This window comes from Salvia miltiorrhiza, chromosome 4 (assembly GCF_028751815.1).
Source record: "Salvia miltiorrhiza cultivar Shanhuang (shh) chromosome 4, IMPLAD_Smil_shh, whole genome shotgun sequence".
Taxonomy (NCBI): domain Eukaryota; kingdom Viridiplantae; phylum Streptophyta; class Magnoliopsida; order Lamiales; family Lamiaceae; genus Salvia; species Salvia miltiorrhiza.
This window is the reverse complement of record NC_080390.1, coordinates 28,550,626-28,576,949: the sequence shown is the minus strand read 5'-3', so window position 1 is coordinate 28,576,949 and position 26,324 is coordinate 28,550,626. Positions and strand designations below refer to the sequence as shown.

The 26,324-nt window shown below is 37.5% G+C and overlaps 5 protein-coding genes across 7 annotated transcripts in view; 3 read left to right on the top strand and 2 right to left on the bottom strand.

Moving 5' to 3' along the window:
* The first annotated feature begins 239 nt into the window (after positions 1 to 239).
* Positions 240 to 3,690, top strand: LOC131019615 (TPR repeat-containing thioredoxin TDX). The gene is made up of 10 exons (XM_057948205.1): positions 240 to 469; positions 578 to 611; positions 1,490 to 1,645; positions 1,713 to 1,800; positions 1,888 to 1,968; positions 2,066 to 2,130; positions 2,236 to 2,376; positions 2,504 to 2,608; positions 2,826 to 2,856; positions 3,220 to 3,690. Exons 1-10 carry the CDS (start codon positions 360 to 362, stop codon positions 3,543 to 3,545), a joined length of 1,137 nt encoding a protein of 378 aa, XP_057804188.1. The 5' UTR covers positions 240 to 359; the 3' UTR covers positions 3,546 to 3,690.
* Positions 3,691 to 10,022: 6,332 nt separating this feature from the next.
* LOC131019614 (uncharacterized) lies at positions 10,023 to 13,709 on the bottom strand. Its single transcript, XM_057948204.1, has one exon. It carries the CDS (start codon positions 12,366 to 12,368, stop codon positions 11,505 to 11,507), a length of 864 nt encoding a protein of 287 aa, XP_057804187.1. The 5' UTR covers positions 12,369 to 13,709; the 3' UTR covers positions 10,023 to 11,504.
* Positions 13,710 to 15,975: 2,266 nt separating this feature from the next.
* LOC131019613 (TPR repeat-containing thioredoxin TDX-like) lies at positions 15,976 to 18,779 on the top strand. The gene is made up of 10 exons (XM_057948203.1): positions 15,976 to 16,276; positions 16,606 to 16,763; positions 16,862 to 17,035; positions 17,111 to 17,198; positions 17,286 to 17,366; positions 17,447 to 17,511; positions 17,639 to 17,779; positions 17,869 to 17,976; positions 18,215 to 18,251; positions 18,354 to 18,779. The coding sequence occupies exons 3-10, from the start codon at positions 16,889 to 16,891 to the stop codon at positions 18,680 to 18,682; spliced, it is 996 nt and encodes a 331-aa protein (XP_057804186.1). The 5' UTR covers positions 15,976 to 16,276; positions 16,606 to 16,763; positions 16,862 to 16,888; the 3' UTR covers positions 18,683 to 18,779.
* A 73-nt stretch (positions 18,780 to 18,852) lies between these two features.
* On the bottom strand, positions 18,853 to 21,790 carry LOC131019612 (ABC transporter G family member STR-like). Its single transcript, XM_057948201.1, has 4 exons — positions 21,189 to 21,790; positions 20,932 to 21,111; positions 20,576 to 20,844; positions 18,853 to 20,491 (listed from the first exon to the last, which is right to left on the bottom strand). Exons 1-4 carry the CDS (start codon positions 21,525 to 21,527, stop codon positions 18,853 to 18,855), a joined length of 2,427 nt encoding a protein of 808 aa, XP_057804184.1. The 5' UTR covers positions 21,528 to 21,790.
* A 272-nt stretch (positions 21,791 to 22,062) lies between these two features.
* LOC131019609 (CBBY-like protein) overlaps positions 22,063 to 26,324 on the top strand; it is a 30,594-nt gene continuing 26,332 nt past the window's right edge. The window contains exons 1-9 of one of the 3 annotated variants that reach the window (XM_057948195.1): positions 22,183 to 22,613; positions 23,023 to 23,093; positions 23,340 to 23,498; positions 23,648 to 23,714; positions 23,945 to 24,040; positions 24,117 to 24,163; positions 24,243 to 24,323; positions 24,397 to 24,548; positions 24,584 to 24,655. In XM_057948195.1, coding sequence (XP_057804178.1) covers positions 22,236 to 22,613; positions 23,023 to 23,093; positions 23,340 to 23,498; positions 23,648 to 23,714; positions 23,945 to 24,040; positions 24,117 to 24,163; positions 24,243 to 24,323; positions 24,397 to 24,520 — 1,023 coding nt within the window. In that variant the 5' untranslated portion in view covers positions 22,183 to 22,235 and the 3' untranslated portion in view covers positions 24,521 to 24,548; positions 24,584 to 24,655. Of the gene's footprint in view, positions 22,614 to 23,022; positions 23,094 to 23,339; positions 23,499 to 23,647; positions 23,715 to 23,944; positions 24,041 to 24,116; positions 24,164 to 24,242; positions 24,324 to 24,396; positions 24,656 to 26,324 lie in introns of those variants that run through there. The other 2 variants (XM_057948196.1, XM_057948197.1) reach the window with 2 other exon arrangements.

The following is a 26,324-nucleotide window of genomic DNA, read 5'->3' as shown; positions in this document are numbered from 1 at the left end:
GCTTGTCTAAAGAAAATTATCCGCATGAGATAAGTCATCTTTTCGTCACCAAATTTTGTATATCGAGATATTTTATGAAAAAATTTGAATGTTTGAAATTTTTTAAGAAATAAAAAAATTCGGAACATTTTAAAGAAAACGATGAAAATTTGGGACATAAATCAAAAATTTGTCAAGGCCTGGCCCAATTGGTAAATATCCAATGGCCCCAATTCGGACAACCCGACGACCCGCTTTACGCGAATACTTCTAGAACTGGAGCATTTATTCTAGTTCTACAATTTAAACATTTTGAACAAGAAAAAGATGCTCATAGAATAGACTCATAGTAAACGCAAACAATCAGAGGGGGAAAGAAAATGGACGCGGAAAAGGTTGAAGGATTGAAGGGTTTTGTGGAGTATTGCAAACAAAACCCATCTGTGTTGCACTCTCCATCTCTTGCATTTTTCAAGAATTTTCTGCAAAGGTGCAAGCTTTTTTTTTTTTGTCTTATTATTTTAATAAATGGTTTTTTACTTTAATTTTTCTGGAGAAAGATGAAGTTTTAATGGGTTTATTTTTACTTTGTTTTCAGTCTGGGAGCTCGAATTCCGGCTTTTGGAGAATCGGTGAGCTACCCTCATGAGCAGCATCTTGTTTTTCTGTATTGATTATGCTGGAGTTAATTATTCCCATCTGAAAATTCTTGATTTTGTGTGCGCGTGTTAAGGTTCAAAAATGGAAAATTGTTTGTTGGTTTTGGATGTGGAGTTGTTTGGTTGGATCTTGGAGTGAGTTTAGTTTGATTGTGAATTTGAGCTTCGATGTTAGAAGTATTTGAATTGCTAAGGTGATTTGGAATGAACTGCATTAGCTTATTATGCCTGGCTTTGATAGTTTGAAACTAGTTGCAAAGGGATGCCATTAACAGAGTGGTTGATTGTTGCGGAAATTGGAAGTCGGATGAACTCTTTAATACTGAGCATTATTGACACTGCCTCTATAATTTCATCATTGGTTACTTCCGATTTCTTGAATCTCTGAGCATCAACTGTTACAAGTTTAGTAAAACAATTGAGTAGTAGTTATTCTATTCATCAGATTGAAAATGGCACGAGGTTTATGTACTAACTTGATTTTAAGTTGGTTAGAAGGTGGAAGTGCCTCCCGGAAAAAAATATGAAATCAGTTACCCAGCTAAACAGCGGCTCACACTTTGAATGCTGGAAGACTGAGTTTATAATCGAACATGTTTTGTATTCATTCACTCGCTGTTGGTCACGTTTCTTGGGCTTTCATTGATGATCTTTGCGGGTTTGTGTATTTCTGCTATTAAAGGCTAAACAGAAACATAAGAGAGGAACTATTTCATTTTCGAAAATGCCAAGTCATATAATTTTGCATTATGCCGAAAAATATTGTCATAGAACAGAAAAATAGTTTTATAGTTTGGAAGGCCACTCTTTAACATTACTGCAATTCACCGACGACCCCAAACCTGATGCAGGGCAAAGATGGCGAGGATCATGAAGATACAAAGCCATTTGAATCTAGGAAGCCCGACGTATCAATGGATGATATCTCAAATGACGACATTGTTGAATCTGATGTTGAGTTGGATAATTCAGACGCTGTTGAGCCTGACAATGATCCTCCACAGAAAGTCGGTAGCTCAAAAAACTCTGTTACCATATGCCCCTTTTACATGTTTGCTTACGTTATTATTACAGATGGGGGACCCTTCTGCTGAAGTAACAGAAGAAAATCAAGAAGCTGCTCAGTTATCGAAAGCAAAAGCTATGGAAGCAATTGCTGATGGTATGCAATTTATAAAATTTCTTATATTGAATAAGTAAATATTTATTGATAGTCTAATTGTTGCAAATGCTATTGTACCAAATTCAGGCAAGTTTAGTGAGGCCATAGATTACCTAACCGAAGCAATCTTGTTAAATCCAAAGTCGGCAATATTATATGGAAATAGAGGTAATTCTCATGCTTGTGAACTGTACAAATTTTCGTAGGAGATATTATGTTTAGACTGTATTGACATTCTGATATTGGTCTGAGATTCCCTCTTCAGCAAGTATCTTTATAAAATTGAAGAAACCAAATGCTGCAATCCGAGATGCTGATGCTGCTTTACAAGTATGTGTGATCTCTACTTATGTATTGGTTTCGAGCTTGACCTGTTTATGCTTTAAGGGTTAATCAACTCACCGTTTAAGAAGATTATTTCTGTGGTTTGTATAGATCAACCCAGACTCGGCTAAAGGATATAAAGCGCGAGGGATGGCAAGAGCAATGTTGGGCTCATGGGATGAAGCAGCTCGTGATTTGCATGTGGCGGCAAAGTTGGATTTTGACGAGGAGATAGGACTGGTGCTCAAGAAGGTTAATTATCCCTCATATCTCGATGGCATTGCTTTCTAGTTTTTTAGGCTTCATTTTCCTTTCTCGATTGCTATCTAGCAAGTTAAAGCTGAGTTGACTTTGATAATTTTTGCTTAAAACTTTTCAGGTTGAACCCAATGCAAAGAAAATTGAAGAGCACAACCGGAAATATGAACGCTTGCGCAAGGAGAAGGAGCTGAGAAGAATCGAGCTTGAGAGGAAGAGGCGTCAAGTGAGTCCCAGCCCTTTTGGTTATCGTAGCATTTATTTATACATAAGCGAGTACTAAACATAATACATTCGTCAAGTTATATCTAATCATACAAATTTTATGGTTGCATTTTTACTGGTAGCATCTGCAGCTCTATCTTTACATATACTCTCCAGATCTCGTTCGTCGTATTCTCTAGTTCTAAATAGATAATTCCCTTCTTTTGATCTTGTTGCAGGATGCTGAAGCTGCTTCTGTTTTAAAAGATGGTATATCTACATATGCTCTTGTCTTATATTTCAAATGCATGTATTTATGTGTCGGCTATTGATCAATGAAAAGGTTTTCGTCTCAGTAGATCTCATGCTAATCTCCATATCTATTACTATTGCATAGATATATTATAATTTCAGGTTATAAGAATCAACCTTTTTGTCTCGTAAATTGCAGGATGATTGCTGATTTGTTTGTATCTTGTTTCGTCTTCTTATACTCGTATGTGACCGAACTTTAGGCGTCCGAATTAGTTGCATTAGGTTCCATTTTTCAAGTTCTTTTACGGTCTAAAGCTCAAGATCTTTAGTGTGCTAAAATTCTAAACCTTGACACGTGTTCGTCTCGTTTGGTTGCAGGAGAAATCATCGCGATTCATTCTGGTAGCGAGTTGAAGGATAAACTCAATGCTGCTTCAAAGACATCGCGCCTCTCAGTTCTTTACTTCACTGCAACATGGTGTGGCCCCTGCCGTTACGTCTCCCCTGTTTTCACGAGCTTAGCAGCAAAGTACCCTAAAGTTGTTTTCTTGAAAGTTGACATCGACGAGGCTAGAGATGCTGCTGCTGAATGGGGCATCAGCAGTGTCCCGGCCTTCTTCTTCGTCAAAAACGGTAAAGAGGTGGATCAAGTCGTCGGGGCCGACAAAAACGCGCTCGAGCAGAAGATTGCTCAGCATGCTTGATAGTCTTGATTTCTTGATGCGATGTCTACAATAGAAAAAATGTGATTGTGATTTCCCTTTTTAGCATGCTTGATCTTTTTCCCCTTTAGGATGATTGCAACTACATTTATGAAATCTGGCTATTGCAAATAGTTTGCCTTTGTTACGTTGCTGCATAGTTAATACATGTAAAATATATATTGATGATGTGCGATTTAGTTCATAGTTAGAATGTAAGGAATATCTTCTAGGTCGAGCCCATCGTAAAGAGCTTGCAAGTGAGGCCAATTTCTCTATTAGTGCGTTTTCTTTGACTGTTAATTTATCATGAGAAAATGAAGGATAAACAAAATTTCACCCTTTAAATTCTTCCTTTTTTTCCTCACATTTTCTATTTGACCCTTACTCATTCCTCATTTACACTACAAAGGAGAGTGATAATATTATCCTCTTTTGTAGTATAAATGAAGAATGAGTAAGGGTCATGTGGAAAAAGAAATGAAGGATTTAAAGGGTGAAATTTTGTTTATCCTTCATTTTCCCATGATAAATTTACAACCAAAGAGAACGCATCCTAAGTTTTTAGACTATCACATTGCATATGAATGCATGTAATGTATACTAATAGAAAAAGAGCTTATGGCAGTCTAAGGCACAACTTGTGGATTGTCTATTTTACTCTTGTTACATATTTTATTTTAAGGTTATTTTACATATTATATATTTATGAGAATATATTAATTCATTAGATATTACACTAAATCGATGTGATATATATTTATAGCTATTGATAAGGCTTATAAATATATCCAATAAATAATCTAATAAAAGTAATGAATTAATAGATTTTCTAAAATAATAGATTATTAAATAAAATAACATTAATTACACATACAACATACGTTCTTTCTGCTAATATATCTAAAAGTAGCAGCTACATCACTTATTTTGACATTTGTAATGTATCTAAGCTATTGTTGCACATGTGCGGTCCTCTGTGAATCTTGAAGGGTTAAGTATCAATACATCTTTAACATCAATATCCTTTTTACGTTGAGCACCCTATATTAGACTTAGGTTGTGTTTGTTTTTTATCCCTCTAAATGGAGAGATAATATAAATAGATGCAGCAATCTCTTGGTTGTCGACTGCCCATCGCTTACATGCAGCAACGCCACCAGCTTCTTCACCGCCCCGCACAACAGCATCTCCTCCAACACCTTAACCTTTTAGACTTATCTTATGATATTAATTGTGTATATATTTATCTATATAATATATATTTAAATTTTATTTATTTATTTTTGAATAATTATTAAAACTCTAGATAATAATTACTCCCTCCGTCCCTAAAATAACTTCCTCTTCTTCCATTTTGGGACGTCCCCCAAATAACTTCCTCTTTCTTTCTTTCAATTTTTGGAAACCTACCCCACCACTAATAATACTTTATTTATTCTTACTTTTCACTTTTCACCACTCTCAATACTAATTATAACACTTTTCACAACTTTCAATAATAATTATATCACTTTTTATCCACTATCAATACACTTTACAACTTTTTATTAAAACCCGTGCCGTCCCCAAAGAGGAAGCCAATTCAGGGACGGAGGGAGTATGATTTTATTTTTGGTTAATTTAATATTCGTAAATTTATTTTAAAAGAGAAAAAAGAATGGATCCGGGTCGGGACTCGAGACCCTGTGAATCTAATGGATCTGGACATGAATCTCATTTTTTTGAACCTAATGAATTTGGACCGGATCCTGACCTAAGTAAAAAAATACGGATATGAATTTGGACCAAGTAGGATTCGATCTAGGTCCACATTTGAAGTTGGTGATGCTGCTGCATGTCGGCGGTAAGCAGTCGACGATCAAGAGATTGAGCGTGTGCGAGCTGACAAAGTGTAAGTTGGAGTCGATGAGTACGGGGAGCAGTTAAGTTGATGCCAGAGGTGGGTACCAGGGGTTGCTGAAATTAAAAAAAAAAAAAAATTAAGGTGCAAGGTGCAATTAAACCCAAACGTTAACGGACACTTAACGGCGTTAGGTCAGAGGGGGGAATTTGCACCCTTTTCTCGGAGTTCAGGGGTTTAGTTGCACACACAGTGAGTAAGAGGGGTTATACGCTATAAGGGCTACTACTTCGGGGGCCAATCTGCACCTTTTCCCTAGATATAAATTAATCTCTTCAAGTGGGAGCTACATATTTTATATCTTGTTTGGTTTGAATGATAATACATTTATCTCTCCCTTTATATGTGGTATAAAATTATACCACTCTTTCTTAGGTATAAAATTATCCTTTTCCCAAGGGATAAGGGGCTGCTCGAAAAATTATACCACCTGCCCAAATTTTTTCATACATCAAAGCAAACGAGGTATAAGGTGGTAAATGTAGCTTATCCCTCTCTTATACCTCAAAGTGAACGCACCCTTAGAGTTCAATTAACCCCTTAATGTTTTAAATTGGGTTCAATTAACACATGCACCCTAACGACTGTCAAATGCCGTTTGTTTAATTTTATATTATTTTATAAAAGGTGGGACATTTACGCGGCTATCAAAATTCCGAAAGAATAATTTGTATTGTACTCCCTCTGTCCCACGAATCTTGACACGTTTGGTTTTGACACGAAAATTAAGGAGTTGTAGATTAGTGTTTTAAGTGTGTAGTTAATAAAGTATAGAAGTGATAAAGTAGGCGAGAAGGTAATAAAAGTGATAAAGTAGGAGAGAGAATGTAATAATTATTACCTTATTTGGAAATGTGTCAAGATTCGTGGGACGATCCAAAAAGAAAAACGTGTCAAGATTCGTGGGACGGAGGGAGTATAATTTAGTAAAAGAGAAAAACATATAGTGAATTATGAATGTCAACTCAAGAGAGCAGCAGCTTGTCCTTGTTCCATTCCAGTAATGGTATCATATCATACAACGGCCGCTCTCGCAACAAAAATGCAAGAGTTTCCCCTGTGATCCCGCAAACCCCAAACACCAGAAACAGTATCCGTTCTCCCATGACCACCACCCCAACTGCACCACCAGCTGTCGGGAACAACTCCACCGTGTAGATAAACAACAAGTTATAAGTCCCTACCATCTCAAATATCCGAAGAATTCCACACACCATCCGAATCTTCCCTCGACAAGGCAGAAGGCGCCGCTAAACCACTGCGTCCCGATGCTCAGTGGCTTCCGCCCGAACTTGTCAAGCAGAAACATCGGCATCTCCGCCACCCTGTTCAGGTGGAGGTTGGTGCCTAGGTTCACCACGTAGTAGCCGACAGAGCAGAAGAAGTTCATCGCCACCGCCAGGAACAGACGGATGCGGGTGAGAGGGCAAAAAGACTACCTTTTATAAAATAAAATAAAATTAAAATTAAAAACATACGGCGTTTGATAGCCGTAGGGCAGAGGGGTTAATTCAACTCAAGTCTAGTATAGGGCGTTGGATGTGAAAAGGGTGTGTATTTGATACTTACTCCAAAATATTACTCTCTTCGTCGCTAAAAATTGTGATCCAATAGAGATGGCACAAGTTTTAAGAAAAAATGTGGTAGTTGTCTTTGAGTGGAGATTGGGTCTCACACTTTTTTGTAAATAGTGAGAGAGGAAATTTGTGAGATCATTTTCAAATAAAGAAATATCACAATTTTCAAAGACGTATCGATATAGTAATAAAATCACAAATTTCCTCCTTAAAAAAATAAGGTCACAATTTTTAGGGATAGAGGGAGTAGTAAATAATGCACTTCTTTTTTACTAAGATAATTAATCTTGAAAAGTAAAAATAATTGATATAAAGATGGACAATCAAATAAACTTTTTGATAAGTCAAATAAATTTATTTTGTACTTAGTTACAATTCCTTCCTAAAATAATACTCCATCCAGCTTTTAGTATCCATCTTTCATTTTTTGGTTGTCCCACATTTTGGTATTCATTTCTATTTTTAATAAAAGTATGTGAGATATTTGCTCCACTTTAATTATTTTAACACTCATACCCTTATTCCACTCACAACACACTCAATCATTTTATTAAAATTCGAGTCACTCTCAGATGTATACTAAAAACTGAAACGGAGGGAATAATGCTTAAAATCATAAATTATTAATTTGAATTATAAAAGTTTAAATAATGAGAACAAACAACAATGTAGATACCCTAGATTCAAAAGACTTAGTACATAATTTTGAAATATTAATAAACACATAACGTCCACATCGGTTAAGTATTGTTGAGCGGTGTAGTTTATAGTTTGTAACATTTTAGGCACCATCTCCTCAATAGCCTGGTTTTTGAGGATAAATAATTAAGTTCTACTTAAGGTATTATAACAGTTGTTTGGTTGAATTTGCATAAATATTGGGCCAAAGTTATGGAGATTGAGCTTGAAAAGATTGAAGTAAATCTCAATAGGATTTCGTAGGTAATTACGGTTTGAAAATCGAACATGAAACGAGAAAGAACGACCTGAAAAAAAAATTGTGCAAACTAGAATTTGTACGCGGCCAAAACACGAGCACGTTTTTCTAGGGCGGAGGATGCATGGGACAGACAGAATTGGAGGCTTTTGGGGTCTTATTTTGAGCCAGACACTTAGAAACCTAATGTTTATCAACTTCGAGCCTCTTAACCTCAATCCACAACTATAAATACCCCCTCAAGCTCTTTAGAAAAGATCTTGTTTCATATTTTTATAACTTTATTTTGTTGAGATTTTGGAGGAGATGAGAAGATCAAGGATGATCAAGTCGGAGGTTTTCAAGACCTAGGAATTTTTTTTGCTTGTTTATGATTTAATTTTTCTTTGGTCATAGTTTACTAGTTTATATGTCTACGTAATATTCGTGTATCCTAGAGTTAGAGAGTAGATGGATGATAGTTTTTTAACGTGATTTTTATTAACTGATTATGACGAAAGTATCATATTTTCCGTGTACGTGGTGAGAATATTATTCCCTTCGTTCTGGCTATCTTGAGATCTTTTTTTTGGGCACGGAAATTAACAAAGTAGTGTTTTATATGTAGGTGAAAAAGTAAATAAAGGATAAACTTTTTCCAAATAAAGAAATGTCTAAAAACATGTAAAACGCCCAAAATGAAAATTGTTTCTGTAACACCCCATATTTTTACCCTATGAGTGATAGTATTGAGACTCTATTATGAGCATCGAGATATTAGCAGTAGCTTAAGACCGAGATGAAGTTTCTCAATAGATTGAGATATGAGTATTCTAGAATTCCGACAATGGAGCTAGTGAGTGAATTACTTTGAGAGAATGAGTTTTTATAGAGATGTTGATTGAATTAAGAAGAGATCATAGTTTCTGTTTCCGATTAAGGAAGCGAAATTATTATTTTGAGATGGTTTAAAAAGCTAAGATTTTCTATGAGACTTGACTAGAAATAGAGTGGAGGTGAGCGAGTAAGAAGCACTAGGGAGATAGAGTCAGAGATGTGAAACGATTAGATTGATGTGAGAATTTGAATGATTGTGATGTTACGTCTTGAATGAGATTTATTTGATTGACTGTTACATGACTACTTGATAAATGTGTGGTAATTGAGTAATTTATATTTTCTTGAGCTTTATGACAAATGAGATTGATTATAAAATTTTCAACCAATGAGATTAGTTTTAATCGGAGAATAGTAAAGTTACTATCGAATAATTTCTCCTAAGGGAGTTTCTCGGATATTATTTTCCTGCTATATATGTCAAGTGGATTATGTGAGCTCTAATTACTTTATAATTATTTTGGCCACACAATTATATGAGATTGATTAATGAATTTATTAAGGAACTATTTCTTTTCCCTAATCTATTTTACTCTATATTTTGATACATGATTTTTCTTTGAGATAACATCTCCTATACTCTAATTAGAAACAACATTTTTATAATATTAAAGTTGGGATATTTACTTAGCAAGTGGCCAAATGGGAGCTTTGTTAATTATTTTATTAGAGGAAACTTAGTGGGCAAGCTTACGAGATAAACAAAACACATTTCTCTCTCTTCTCTCTCCCCTCATTTTCGCCCCCTCTCACTCTCTCTTCTCCCTCTCTCTTTTCTCTTTCTACCACCATTGATGAGCAATCCTTAAGCTCCTTAGATTATCTCTACACCAAAATCCTCCATAGAAATCAAGCTTTAACCATCTATATACTTGAAATCAATCACTAAGTTGAAGGCTTTGCAAGCTTGAAGTCAAGAGAAGAGATTTTCATTTTCTATTCAAGAATCTTTGAGTAAGTACTAGATCTATTTAGATCTAAGCTTGATTGATTCATATATGTGTGTAAATGGATAGATCTAGCAAGAGAACATCATTTTTCTTCCTCTTGAAATTTTCAAAAATTAGGGCTTTGTACCCTTCAAAAAAAAATTCTCTTCCTTTTCTTAAATTGGAGTGATATTTATGCTATTTGAGGTCTAATGAGATTATTTCTATGTGTAAAGCATGGATTAAAAAGGAGCTGATCCTCTTCCTCGCTCTCATCCTCATCGATCAAATGCATGACTCTCTTATTTTTACCTAAGTTACATTCAATATAAGTATATATGAAGAGAATAAGAATAATAATAAATTTTCATATTCACTTGAACTTAATAATTAAATTTTACCTTTTGAATTTGTGCTCTTCTTTCTCTTCTGACTTGTCCTTGATGAAGATGCATTTTCCTTAGTCATTTTCATTTGTGTAATTGCACTTGCACCCATATTAATTGGAGGATTTTCATTTGCCTCATCCTCTCCACCAACATACCATTCATCATCCGAAGCCAAATTATCAACTTCCAATGGGTCTATCTCTTCACCCCTACTTGTCAATTTGACGTATTTTCCTCTCAACCTCCTATTATACATGATGTACACCAAGGAGTTGAGCTTTTGTGTAGTCAAACGATTTCGCTTCTTCGTGTGAACCTATAAAATTAGAATTATATAATTATTAATTAAAATAAATAATTTTCAGATTTTTAACAGAATTACTAAAAAAGAAAATAGTAATAAAAATAATACCTGGTTGAACATACTCCAATTACGTTCACACGCTGAAGCTGAACATGTCAAACTCAATACTTTGACAGCAAAACTTTGTAGCTCAGGGGTCTCATCTCCATATTGAGTCCACCAATTTCCTATTAGGAAGAATAAAGATCCTCAAAATACACTAGAGTGATATAATAGAATTTTAAGGCTAGCATAATATACAAAAGTAATACACGTAAATTAAAATTTAAAAAGAAAAGAAAAGAATACACCGAATTTTAAGGCTAGCATATATTAGTGATTTGTGATACTTGGTAGGTTATATACTTGGCAGGTTAGTGATTAGTGATCATGCACACATAAGTTTACATCATCGTGTGCACATACATAAGTTTACATCATTACTACTTTCCAGCCCCAAATGTACTTAACTTGAAATTCCCTTAGTTAACAATTAACTAGTCGAGCTTCCAGAAAATAAATTGACTTTGTGATACTTGGCTGGTCAAAAGTAACATACGAAAATTTGAAAAAAAAAAAAACTTACTGGGGGTTCTTGTTTTGAAACTTGCCAATGCTGCGTACGTATCGTCCAAAAAGCCCAGAACACGATCTAAAATTATCCAATTGAAGATCATCTTGCAATTGATCGGCAGGTGGAATTAATTTCTCCATGCAACAAAATAAACCCTTCTTAATTTTAGGATGTTTGGAGAAATTTTCACCATATTGAAAACAAGGATTTAGAAAGTATGCCGCAGCGTGTAAATCATGATGCAATTGATTATCCCATTTGGCATCAATTATATCCCATATCTCTTTATAATCCCCAAGCTGACCCCCCACATTTTTGGCAATTTCCTCCTTCGCTGTGTCCATGGCACCATAGATAAATCCCATTGCAGGCATTTGTTCACCGTCCATCATTCTTAAGCCCTTCACCAATGGCCTTGTAGTATTTAAGGCATATTAAACAGCACGCCAAAATCGCTGATCACTTAAGATTATCTTTTTAATCTCTTTTCCATCATTTTTCTTGGCCCATGTAGTCCTTTCCCAATCAGCAGATGTAAACATAGCTTGTAGAGGTTGCCTCAACTCCATCATACTCTCCAATGCCAAAAAAGTAGTAGCAAATCTCGTCGTTGCCGGACGAATAAGCTCTCTATCCGTGTGTTTTCTCATCATTGCCAACACCAATCCATGATTGTAGATGAAGTTGCTCACTTTCCTTGCCTTCATCAATGCATTCTTGTGTTGAGGTAGCTCTCCTAGCTTCTCAAACATCAAATCGATACAGTGCGCAACACATGGTGTCCAATAAAGACTCTTCCTCTTCTCCATCAATAGTTTTCCGGCAGCCTTATAGTTGCTAGCATTATCAGTCACAACTTGAACCACTAGTTCCTCTCCAATTTCCTCCACAATCCCATCTAAAAGCTGAAATAGCAAATTGGCATCTTTGACGGCGTCTGAAGCATCAATAGACCTTAAAAACACAGTACTATGGGGGTTGTTGACTAGGAAATTGATCAAGCTTCTCCCTCTCATGTCTTTCCATCCATCAGATAATATGGATACACCTGTTTGTATCCAAGATCTTTTGATATCATCAACAATCACGTCCGTTGTCTTGACTTCTTCCTTCAAAATCCACGTACTCAACTTATGTTTAGAAGAAACCTTCAAACCTTTTCCATACAATCCGATGGACCTACACATGCTGACAAATGATAGAGACTCGATACAATTGAACGAAATCCCATTTTCAAAGAAAAATCGTCCAATATCCATTGCCACGTGATTTCTTGCTTCTTTGACATGGAGAGACATATCCTATGGCAGATTTGCAGCCTGCTTATCTGGACACCCATCAGTGTCATCATCCACATGCACAAGAAACTTATCCATCGACCCTCTTATGCTTCTTGTGTCATCGGTAACTTCATATGCAGGATTTGAATTGCCACGGAAATATGCTCCAGAATCAACCATATCATCAAATTTTTCCTGTCGCTTTTCCTTAGCTGTCGTCCCCCTCTTCAAATAATCCAAAATTTCCTGTTTGACTTCATCAGGAACTTTTGGGCAAGCTTTCACATTCCTATGGGTCCAAGTAAGGTGATCCTTCATTCTTGCAACGCCACCTTTAATATGTTGTTTGCAAAAATTGCATTCAAAATACTTATGTGGTTTTCCAGTTGGATTTGGAATTTCTGTCCCATACTTCTAGGTTGGATCCTTTCGACTCATGATTGAAATTCCTAACAAAATTGATATAATCAAGTTAATATCAATATTTATTAAATCTGATTTAAAATAATAACATGCTCCGATTAATAAAACTAACACGATGATAAAAAAAATTAGTAACAATAATTTGCATGCTTCATGAACTCGTATTTAATGGAATATTTAACTAGCTTTACATGCTCCGATTAATGAAACTAACATGATAAAAAATAAAAATAGTAACAATAATTTGCATGCTTCGTGAACTCGTGTTTAATGAAAAAATTTATTAACTTTGCATGCTTGTTAACGAAACTAACATAAGGATAAAAAAAATAGTAATAATAATTTGCATGCTTCGTGCACTAGTGTTGAACAGAAAATTTAATTAATTTTGAATGCTTGTTAAATTATATGTTGAATGGTGAATTTAATAATATATCATGCTTCATAGTAGTAATAATAAAAATTGAACTTACACTTCAATTTTCAGCCGCCAAATTCTGATGTTGAACAATGAGGAAACTGACTGCTGCTGCTCTAGTTTGCTGCTGTTTGTCAAGTGCTTGTATCTCAAGAATATTCTTATTTATACTTTCAATACATTAGGGTTAAACTATAATATTTTTAAGGCCCACTTAGATAAAGTTGCGGCTGATATAGAACTTGGAAATAAGAGAATAAAAGAGGTCAATAATTGCGGCTGTGATAGGTTAAAAGTTGACTTATTTATTACCGCCGCATTCATAATTTGATTCCTTGAGGCGGCGCCTCAATTGCACTAAGGCGCTAATTTGTAAAATATGCATAAAGGCGTATGTGCGGTGCGGGTTTATCACCGCCTCGCCTTGAGGCGCGCCTCAAGGCGGCCGCCTCATTCGATTTTCACAACATTGATATTGATCATGATAAAAATAATAATTTGTGATTAATTTGATTTATTATTAAGAATGCCTAAAATTGATTAAGTTTAGTTTACTAATATTTAGGGATTTTTTATTAATGAGATCATTACTTGAATTGATAATGTTTATATGCTAATTGGGCTTAATAAAGGATAATAGAATAATTGAATTGATTATTGATGATGAGATATGAAAACTTTCCGAGTTTAGTTTGCGTGCTTTATAGAGATCTTGTATATGAGATGAGTTATGAGATGAAAGTGTCTATATGTGACTTATTAAGGATAAATTGAGTCTATATGTGAAAGATGAGACGAAACGAATCATTCCCTAGAAATCTAGGAAGTGATCGAAAATGATGAGAAAATGGGAAGCCGAGTTTGATTTTTCTTGAGTCGTATGATCGTATAATCGTGCTATTGTGTATTATGTGAGCTTAAATTGAATTTTTGAGAATTAATTTTGGATAATTGGTTTAAGAATGTTTCATGTTATGTATTTGGCTTTCTAAAATAAATTTTTGGGAATTTTTCTCCAACTAAAAATGTTTTTCGATTTTCACAAAAAGTTTTTAAGTATGTTTGCTATGATGTAAATGAACTTGATTAATACTTCTACGTGCTAACTTGAGACTTATATCGCTTTGTGTGTGTGCATATTTATGTGTTTGCTTGATGATGTAGTATAGTATAGTTCTATGTGAGTATTGAGTCGAGAGTAAGATAGCGATTACTTAGTAAGAGCTTCGATATGAGATCGAGATAGACAAAGAGTAATGATGAGGAGTGATAGAATAGTACTAAGACAGGAATGATATTCTTAGTCATGAAGTTTCTGAATAATTTCTTTTATTCTTATCATGAACTACTCCGATGTGACGGCATATGAAGATACGAGCAGAGGACGAAAGTGAGTCCACCCGAGTGCTACAAAAGTAAGCTAAGATTTTCACATGGGCATTATTTTTACTACGTATATAGAGATCCCCTACGTGTCGTAGGCCTCTTATACGAAATGAAATGAATAATATGATTTAACTTTTAAGTTTCAGTTTGATGAAAATTATAAAATGATGAATGATATGAGATAAATTGATGACTAAAACCTTGACTTGCCAACTTTTGATGATGATAAGCTTGTATGTCACCCTCTACTGATGAGACGAATTCGGTCCTGCCACAAGCGGGATTTTGTGCACAGAGGTGACTGTGAGCCGTCTATCGGGTCGGCCAGTCACGGTACTTGAGCGGGAGGCCTACTCCTCAGTATCTTTGATGATGATGAGTTGTAGATGTGGTACATACATGATGAGTATTTTGACTGCATCGTTTATTTATGATATTCGTGATTGATATTTTGCATGCACATGTTCGTTTATACTAAAAACCCTGTGTAATGCTGAAATGTGGTAAGTTCAATTTATAGCTCTAAGAGCAAGCTTTCTTTTGTTTTTCGGCACATGTCTACTGAGTATTCTGTACTCATGCCTTGCATGTATTTCTAAACGTGCAGGATAAGCGATGAAGGAGATTGGACTGGTGCTGGTGTGGTCCATGTTTCAAATGACGTTTTCCTTACCATACTTCTGTTTCCTACGGTAGTATCATGACGATGAAGTTTATTTTGGATTTGATCGAGAAATATACTCTCAGTTATATGTCTTCACACATATAGTCTGTTTACCTTTTGCTGCGATGCTCTGCGTTTTATGAACCTTCGTGACTTTTAGCTATACCCACTTTGTAAATGTTGTCAAGAATCCTGATACTTTTGAAATTATGAAGCCGATGATGTTATTGTTGTTTGCCTTAGCACGTTTCATTGTTAGCTTCCGCTTGATGATTTGTTTAGTTTCTCTTTCTTTACTTCTTTATTTTATTAGTCGTATCGATACCCGATCTACGCTATCACTGGCTAGGCGTCAGGCTGCGACAGTTTCAACATAGGTGAGAGGCAGATGGGATCCTATGTCCCAAAATATACTGTGTACCACGTGTACCACTCTTCATTTCTTTATTTCATAAATTGTTTTTTATAAAAATAAAAATTATTATTATATTATAAACTATAATTAATATTTATCATTAAAAAATTATATACCCTAACTTTGAATTAATGAACCCAAATAATCTATTATTAATTCAAATGAATATAAAAAAATAATTATAAACCCTAAATAGATAAGTGAACCCTTGTTAATTATCTTTATATTATATAATAGCATAATAAATTAAAATTGAATAAAAATTAATTAAAAATTATAACATAATAAGAGTGGTACACGGTGATACACACTATATTTTGGGACAGATGATCCCATTTGGGTGAGAGGGATGGGTACTTTTTAACTTTCCAAATTGTGTTGATCAAATTGTACAATTGGCGCAAGAAAGCGGTTTCCGTTTAAGAAGCACGACTTTTGCAAGGACTTTGCCCCATCATAACAACCGTATAGCGTACGCGCTACTTTTTAAAAGTTGGTTGCGGTTGGAAGAGGCGGCAACATTTGGAATTGAAAATTAAATCCTCTCTCTCTTTCTTCGCCTGTACGATTGCTGGATCAATTCGAAGATCACACTGATTTTAGTCTGGAAATCAGTTCAGGTAACATGATTTACTTCCGTTAATGTGGATTGAAGCTTAATTATGAATCCATCAAAACAATCTCATAATTAATTTAAGCATATTAGGAAACAATTAGAATAGTCACGTCAGAGGTGAAAAATTGGTAGGTAACATTAGCCTCAGTGATCCTTTGCAAGCTGCAATCGTTCATTTAACTTGTTTCTCTTTCTAGACCATTTTGATTTAGTTGAAAGGGAGTAGATTTCAATCGGATTATGACGTTACATTGAATTTTTTACAAAAGCTACCGGGATTCCTGTAATCCTGTCCATTTTGATTCCGAGCTATTCGAATCTTATCATGTTCAGGTTAGTATGACAAGTGTCCGCGAGCAATCAATGGACATTTTGGAGAATTCGTATGTAGTTTAGGGTTAGGTTGCGCGCATATTTCTTCGTGAAATCATAGGAAATAACGCTTCGCCTGCTGCTGCTGCTGCCGCTGCTTGTAGATTTTGGCTTGCGTGGTAAGACCACAAATTTTTCATTTTTTTTATGTGATTGATGTTGCTTTAGGTTTGTCCTAAGTTTTTTAATAAGAATTTATGCACATTATTTTTGCAAGGAATGAAATTATTGATCCAGGGAAAAAATGTTGAGATCTACCTATCTGAAGACTGTTGAATCCAACATAGACAGAGCGCTGCTTTATGATTCATTGGAGGTGGAAATTGTCGAGTCTGATCTTGAATTAGATAATTCTGATGTTGTGGAGCCTGACTATGACTCCCCACCTGAGGTTGGCGAATTAAATCCATTTTAAATATTTAATGGTTGTTTAATCACGAAATTACATTTATCGTTGTTGTTCTAGATGGGCGATCCTTCAGTTGAAGTGACTGAAGAAGCTCGAGAAGCTGCACTAGTACAAAAATCAATGGCCATGGATGCAATCCTTGAAGGTAGGTGCCTTTCCAAATTCAATGTAGTTATTATGCTCAGATCTATTACAAAATTAATGTTTGAACCTTCATGCTTTGCAAAATTAGGTAATCTCGATAAGGCCATAATTCTTCTAACAGAAGCAATCATATTGAATCCAAAGTCATCAATGTTGTATGCTAGCAGAGGTACCTCTCAAAATGTTAAACTCTGTTTTATGTGACTGATCATATGTTGTTGCATTGTCTGAAAAGGTTTCTTTTTTCAGCTAGTGTGTTTGTTAAACTGAAGAAACCAAATGCTGCAACCCGTGATGCTGATGCTGCGTTGAAGGTATATCTATTGTTTTTATACTCAATCAGGGGGATAGAGGGATTGGATAAAGTATTTAAGCTTGATTTCTTAGGGGTAATTTGTTCTAATTTAGAATGAAGATTTACTTTATTCGATGTTATGCTAGATCAATGATGAATTAGGTAAAGGATATAAAGCTCGAGGTATGGCAAAAGTGATGTTGGGCTTATGGGAAGATGCTGCAAGAGATTTGCATATGGCTTCCAAGTTAGATTTTGATGAGGAGGCTACTGTGATGCTTAAAAAGGTGATTTGCATAATCTAGCATTTTTTTTATAATCTCAAGGTATATGAAGTTGAAATACTGTAAAAATACTGTTGCTTACAACTTTTCAGGTTGAATCCAATGTCAAGAAGATTGTAGAACACCGGCAAAAATACGAAAAGCTTCACAAAGCAAAGGAGCAGAGGAAGGCTGAGCTTGAAAGGCTGAGAAAAATGCAGGTATTTATACTGATTGCAGCATCCGGACTATCCAGTTGCTACATATCAAAATATATTATCTGTTGATTAAATTCAGCATATAAGATTGATTCTTGCTCTGTTAACACAAATTATCTGTGGTTGAGGAGTGAAAAATGGAATATTGCGTGGCTAATCTATTATTTTTATCGTAGATTTTCTTTCTCGTGGCTGTAAGAGCTTCCAATTGACTAATTTCTCTCTTTGGATGTTGTTGCAGGAAGCTCAAAATGAATTTGGTTCATTCTTGAAGGATGGTAAGTTTACTCGTTTATTTCGTGTATAATTATGTAGAAGCAAATTACAAACTATTTTTTACTCTAATGATGCTTGATTTCCAATAAACTGTTGTGTTATAGGACAAGTAATTCCGGTGGAATCTGCCAAGGACCTGAAAATGAGGCTGAATGCTGCTTCAAAGATGTCTCGGCTTGCAATCGTGTACTTCACTGCAGCATGGTGCGGCCCCTGCGTCCACATTGGTCCGATATATACAAAGCTAGCTTCAAAATATCCCAAGGCGGTGTTCTTGAAAGTCGACATTGATGAGGTGCGCGAAGCAGCAGCAGAGTGGAGAATCCCAAGCATTCCAAGCTTCTACTTGTCCAAAGATGGAAGCGTGGTCGATGAAGAACTCCAGATCAGCATGAACTCACTTGAAAAGAAAATTCTTGAGCACACTGCATAGATCTGAATTTTGGATATTGTTTGGTTTTTACTATGCATTTTAAGGACTCAGTGATGCTTCTTATTACATTTATATATGCAAGAACTTCATTCCAAAATCATCCAATCGTTTTAGGAAGTAAAATAGCTTTTTATAGAAATTTTACAGGAAGAACAAATGCAGATCACTCTTCATTTCCTCTCATTCTTGGAGTAGAATCTGAGCACGACGTAGAAGAAAAGGCGGTACAGCACGCCCCAGGCGAGGAGGATGCCGATGTCAGTCCATATACTCTCAATGTGATCGATATCCATGGTGAAGAGCACGTCTTCTCCGATCAACATGAGCTCTTGATCACGAGTGGTGCAGTTGATCCCTCGAGTTATGTTGTGGAGCTCGCTGATCCTGATCTCTCCGAGGGGGCCGGGCTGGAGCTCCCCGCCGAAGCCATGGTAGCACCTTGTGCCCTTGAACTCGTTGATCAGCAGCGCCTCGAAAGGGTACTTGATGGCAGAGATGTAGTGCAGCCATTTCCAGTAGATTGGGATTTGAGACGACTTCAAGAAGAAGCCGCAGGTGAGGAAGAAGAGAGCCGTGGTGGCTATGACCACAGCGTAGCCGGTGATGTAGCTCGGCACCACCGCGCTCACCAGCATCACGTAGGCGTTTGTGGTGATGAGCGACGCGTAGAGGATGAGCCAGAAGGGGATGATGCCGCCGTGGAGGCGGAGTATGTATTTGGTGATGGCCGCGAATGTGAAGCCTTGGATGGCGAAGAACGGGAGGTAGACGATGAGCGAGGAGACGACGTAGGAGGAGGCTCGGTAGGCGTTGTGGGAGGTCTCGCGGATGAAGATGAACCTCTCTTGGATGAAGGTGGGGACGGCGTCGTTGGAGGAGAAGAAGACGAGGCAGATGGCGAAGATGTAGAAGTTGAGGAGGCGGTTGATGCTTAGGAACTCGGTTCCGTGGAGGTTCTTGAAGAGGGAGGCGAGGACGAGAGCCATCACGGTGAGGACTATCTCTCGAGATAGGAAGAGCTCCGGTGTTCGTATCACGTTGAGGGCCGTGCGCCATGAGAGCACGGCCACCTCGCGCAGCCACGGGTTGGCGAACTTGTGCCTGTGCTCGGGCTCGTCCAGCACTTGCTCTTCCTCGACGTCGAATTCTTGGTAAGAAGTTGTGTATGAGTCAAAAGAAGTGGTAAAGACTGGTGTTTTTGGAGGTGGGGCATGGCTGTTGTACGTGTGGCTTCTTGAGCTCGACATTGGCGTTTGGCCCGGGGTGCGAGCCGGGGTCCACGTGGGAGGGCGTCGGGGAGTCCCCTTGACGCCCTGGTAGATCCACACGGAGAAGTCCTTGTAGAAATGTGAGGCCAGCCGTGGATAGGCTCCACTTTGCATGCTTAGTGGCGTTTGAGGCATTACTCTGCTCTTCCTCTCTAATGAGGCGTCGAAGTTTTCTTCGTCATCATCGTGATTGCTGCTGTAATCAAACGGCCCTGATCTAGGAGTCATGGCTCCTCCTCCTCCGTGATGGGAGAACTGGCTGCTCTGCAGGCTGATGTGCTTCGACCACGAGCTCTTCCCACGGGGCGTTGCCTGTGGAGTCTTGAGCCTCTTCGGGAGTGGGGTTGTGGCCACTTGCTCCGGCTTGATCCCATCGCGCTGGTACAGAACGAGAGGGTCGAGCCCTACAGTTGATTCGTCGTACTCCTTGATCACGTCGAGGAGGTACTCAATGCTGTTTTCGCCTTCTGGGACGGGGCGTTGGAAGCCGGCAAGGTAGGGAGGTAGTGCAGTTGGGCTTCCCATGTATACTAGCCTTCCCCTGCAGCAGTATCATTGTTTTCATCATGGGAAATGAAGCTCGAATTCTTTAAAAGAGAAGAAGGAATTAAGATATGTGCATTACCTAGCAAGGACTGTGATTCTGTCTAGCAGCATCTGGATTCTGAAGGAAGGCTGGTGGATTGTCATGAGCACTATGCTGCCTCCTCTGGCTATGTCCTTCACCTTCTCGACGACACTGTAGGCGCTCGTCGAGTCGAGGCCGGAGGTGGGCTCATCAAGAAACAGCAGTGATGGCTTGTGGATTATGTCAACACCAATAGACACCCTTCTCTTCTCTCCACCAGAAACCCCTCTTGTCCCTTCATTCCCAATGTAAGTATGCATTGCACTCTGCCAAGAAAAAAATGTGTTGTTTGTCTTTGTTTTTTTTCTTCTATTGTGATGTGAGAGAAAGAGAAAGGCAAACTAACTACTTACAGTTAAACCAAGCTGATTGACAAGCTCAACAACTCTCTTCTTCTTCTCAGCAGTGGAGATTGATGGTGGAAGCCTCACTTCTGCAGCAAACATGAATGTCTCGAAAACAGTCAGCATGGGAAACAGCTGATCATCTTGCATCACATAAGATGAGATCATTTTCATGTAGCTGGCTGTCACCTGCAAACACACAACACAATGATGAAGACAAATTCATGGTTGTTTCGTATGAATATGTACACAAGACAGGGGCTTACTGCTTTGCCATCCATCCTGACATGGCCTTCGAGGCTCCCCTGTGCAATCCGGCCGGCTAAGGCATCAAGAAACGTAGATTTCCCGGCCCCGCTGGGCCCCATGATGGCCATGATCTCGCCCTTCATGGCCTGCCCGGAGATGTCGTTGAGCAGGTAGGTCTCCTTGGTGATCCACACACCATCTTTCTTCTGTTTCTTGAGCACGCTGTATGATAGGTTTGTGAACTCGAGGCCGTGGCCCGGGATGAGCTTCCGTGTGGCCTGCCTCGTCATGTTCTTTTTGGTCTTGTCCAAGTCCAGCAACGTCTCGAGCCTCCTATTCGAGTCTTGACGCGCCATCTGCTTGGAAGGGAGGTTCCTAGCTTGGAGGAGATGTGGAGTTTGCTATAAATGGGAGGTGGAAAACTAGGACGATGAAATTGAAAGAAATGGTTTTTGGAAGCTTGCAAGGGAAGCATGATGGCGAGTTTGTCATTGCCAACGACATTGGAGTTTCCGAAGGCCTACTTTGATGTTGCAGAAAGATGCATTCTTCAATTGTTTGTTTCTGCAACAAAAGACAGTTTTTGGTGTCTTTTTCTTGATTGCGTTTCAAATCACTTCTTGTTTTAATTAACTTATTAGTGCACAGAACAACTATTGCTCCATGATTTTCTTTTCTTTTACTTTTATGGGCTAAATACGTTTAAAAATATGGATTTCATTAAATGAATTTTGACACCATGTGCTTGAAATCGGCAATGATGTGAAAAAACAAAACTGAAAGTTTATGTATTTCAAGGTATATTTTTTAATTCCTTTGAAAAATTAATTTCATTTAGTTGCATTTTGGTGATTAACTATAAAGAGACTGGAAAGGTAGAGATTTAGTTTTGGACCAACAAAAATTCAAAATAGTAATGCAGCAAATACATCAATATGTGAAAGGTCCAATATACCCTTCAACTTCTCCAATCCAATGAAGAAGGAAAATCTTGGTTGGTTTTTGTGTGTTTATGAGCTCAAGCATGAGGAGAGGATAACTCTTGGGGACAAAAAACAAAAGAAATGGCCGTTAAATCTCAACCAACATCATTCATTAGATTAAAAAAAAAACGAAAAAGGAAGGGAGAAATTGCAATGGCAACTAACGCCATCTGTTCTCCTCCACTCACAACTTCAGTCTCATCATCTTCATCGAAAAATCTCATCTTTGCAAAAAAGACTCTAGTTTTATCATCATCATCATGCTCTGGAATGGGAGCTTCAAAATTGGGCAAGTTATCAATCAAGAAAAGAAGCGGCGAGAGATTCGGAGTGGTGAAATGCATGGCATCTGCTGCGCCTTCTGTTCTTCCAAAAGCCCTCTTGTTCGATTGCGATGGCGTGTTGGTTGATACTGAGAAAGATGGGCATCGCGTTTCTTTCAACGACACTTTTGCTGAAGTACTGCTATAACACTTTCTCCATTTCTACTTGCATTATTTGTGTGTGTGAGATAGAGAGAGAGAGATAGAGGTTTTGTTATTTGTTTGTGAAGATTTCTTGGTGGTGACTTTTTCTCAAGGTGAGGTGAATTGGGATTCTTTTGGCTCAATTGATTGAGAAGTAGTACATTTTTTTTGTAGTTGAACCTAAATGGGGCTTTCCCAATTTTAGGGAAAAATAGTGATAAAATGTGGTATTGTTTCATAGAATTTGATATCAGTGTGTGAAAGATCAACTGAACTTCACTGTTTTCTTGGTAGTTAGGTTAGCCTGTATTTGTGTCTGTTTCATTTGGATACTTCCATTGTTGATGAAATAAGATTTGAAATTAGTATGTGGGATTGAGATGAATTACTTGATTATGCAGAAAGAGTTGGGAGTTACATGGGACGTCGATTTGTATGGTGAGTTGCTGAAAATTGGGGGAGGAAAAGAGAGGTACATTCACTATTTTCTGTAAAGTTTATATCCACTCACTTGTTTGAGGTTGTAATATTGTTGTTTTGATTGATGCATTATCTATGCTTTTCAACTGTTTAGTTGGTCTAGCAGTGTAGTAGAAGCAGATACACCATTTCAAGATTGTAATTCACCAATTCAGATCCACCTTGTAGCTCGTGAGGATATTCGTTTCACGAAGCTTTCTGGCTGAAGAAACTCATTTTTCTTGTTCTTGAACTCCAGGATGACGGCCTACTTCAATAAGGTCGGGTGGCCAGACAAGGCGCCAACGTCTGAACAAGAGAGGAAGGAGTTCATAGCATCTCTTCACAAGCGAAAGACTGAGCTGTTTATGGCGCTGATCGAGAAGAAACTGCTGCCTCTTCGACCTGGTGTTGCAAAGTAAGATCCCTTTATTATTAGGTCACTCCTTCCCCACGTGTGAAGTTGCACTCGTTTCTGTGAAAGTTTGTGGCTCAAAAACCATTTGAGTTTGGAGCATTTTGGTTGCCAACTTTTTCATGCGCGTTGCTGAACTGAAAAATTGACAGGCTAATAGACCAGGCACTCGGAAGTGGAGTGAAAGTTGCTGTGTGCAGCACTTCAAATGAGAAGGCGGTATGCACTATCAGGTTCTTCAGTTTTCTGTTTCATTTGTGAGGATGATCCTCTCTCTTTCTCTCTGTCTCAATATGATATCCATGTTTATAAACATTCAACAGTTTCAACCAACATTTTTCTTGATAATCAGATAGCAGAAAATGTGATGGATTCAAACAGATTTTGCTTACAACTAATTTTGTCATGACTAATGACCAAGAATCTCTATATACTATGGTGAGTTTCAGGTGTCTGCTGTAGTTTCCTTCTTATTAGGAGCTGAGCGAGCAGAACAGATTCAGATATACGCTGGAGACGTGGTTCCTCGTAAGAAGCCCGACCCAGTAAGCCTCTCGAGCATCACACATGTTTTGCAGCATCATGTGTGTTGTAGGTCTTAAGTGATGATGTTTCTTACAGGCAATCTACCTGTTAGCTGCAGAAACATTGGGCGTCGAACCTTCAAGGTAAAAACAACCACTCTTAAACGTTGTCGTCTCATAGCTAAGATGAGCCATGAAATTTTTGAATTTGGTGGTGTTGTAGCTGTGTTGTGATCGAAGACAGTGGGATTGGCCTTGCAGCTGCCAAAGCTGCAGGAATGAAGTGTATCGTGACAAAGAGCGGGTAAGCTCCATTCTTGTTTAGGGTTTAGGGTTTAGGATTCGTGTACGGTATAACACTCGGTGTACTTGTTTAGGTACACGGGTGACGAGGATTTTGAAAAGGCGGATGCCGTTTTCGACTTCATCGGAGACCCGCCGGAGGAACGGTTCGACTTGGCATTCTGTGGAAGCCTCCTTGAGAAACAATATGTTGGTTAAAGAGAACTCAATTGTACCATTTCTTGAGGTTTTATTCCCTCTTCTTACATAAACATGCTCGAGTTTCTAAGTTACTCACATTCTTGTATAAATTGTTTGAGTCGAAGCAATGGAGTTAAAACATCTTTTTTGGCCCTTGTAAGTTGTAACTAAATCTTTAAATCTAGGGAAATTACAAGTTGAATCCCCTTCAACAATTGAATGATCCTAACCTCAAAACCCACCCGGCCCGATTTTGGCAAATTCTTCATATAGGCCCGGTCCAACAGAATAACATGTCTTGGGCTACGTCGAAATGGGCTATGCCTTTTAAGAGCACACATTTTCAGACCCAACACTTTAATTGCTCTACGCCTAATCGAGTAGGTTAATGTTTCAAGATTAAAATTTGATTAACCTTAAAAGCTTATTTGAATAAATTAATTAAACTTAAAGTGGCATATACTCCCTCCGTTCATAAAAAAAATAGTTATAAAAGGAACGATACGAGTTTTAATAAAAATAATTTAATTTATTGTAAGTGGAGAAAAAATTTCAAATGTGATGTTAATTAATAATAATAATCAATTGTAATTGTATTGTGGGTGAAGAAAATGATTCAGTATGTGATAGAAATTAATTTTTGTGGATATTTTAAAATAATAAAAGCAATTATTTTTATGGTTGAAGGAAGTAAATTAAACAAATGGGTTGACTTTGAAGAATTAAATGTGGAAAGCAGAAGGAAAGCATATACCGACATCGAATTTCCAACTGGCCATCTGGATAAGTTGGCATTAAAAGGGAATTTGATTATTGGCAATGATAATGAACCATGTTACCTCCACCTCCTTCATTCAATACATATACATAAATAATCTATGTAAAATTATTTAAAGTAGATAATGAAATATTTATAGAAGTTAGTTATTTAATTCAACTTTTGGTGTTACTTATGAAATTCTACACTTAGCCCTCAAATTTATGAAGATAATCTTATGTGCTACTATATTTGTTTTACGCAAAGTAATTACCGTTATCATCACATAATGACATAATTAATGAAAACATGTTTGCAATCTAAATATGTGGGCCGATTTCATTTTGCCTAGTGTCGTATTATTCTCTAGTATTACTCCCGTTGTGCGATGCACGGTGATATTTATTTAATTAAAATAGTAAAACAAAATTATATGAAGCCATCTTATAGTTGGTGATAACTAGGGCTGTAAACGAGCCGAGCCGAGCCGAATACAAGCAGGCTCGAACTCGGCTCGTTTAAATATTCGGGTGTTCGAGCTCGCCTCGAGCTCGATTCGAGCTTTTATCTTGATGATCGAGCTCGGCTCGTCACCCACATACTAAGCTCGAGCTCGGTTCGAGTTCGGCTCGGGTGATGCTCGATAATGTCGAATTCGAGCTTGAGCTCGAGCTCGGCTCGTTAGATGTTCGTATATATGATATTCAAGCTCGAATTTGTTATAAATTTAAGAAAATATTCTTAATTAATATGTTATTCGAGTTCGAGTTCGACTCGTTTAAGGCTCGTGTACTAACTCGATTAAAGGCTCGACTGAAGGTTCGTGAACAGGCTCGCGAACATGTTCGCGAACAATCGAATTCGAACATGTTCGCGAGCTCAACGAGCCGAGCACTGTCAGGCTCGAGCTCGGCTCGATAAAAATTTCGAGCTCGAAATCAGGCTCGAGCTTGGCTCGTTTATTATCGAATCGAGCTCCGAACGAGTTTTTTTCGAGCCGAATCTCGAATAGCTCGCGAGTAGCTCTGTTCATTTACAGCCCTAGTGATAACAAAAAAATTATAT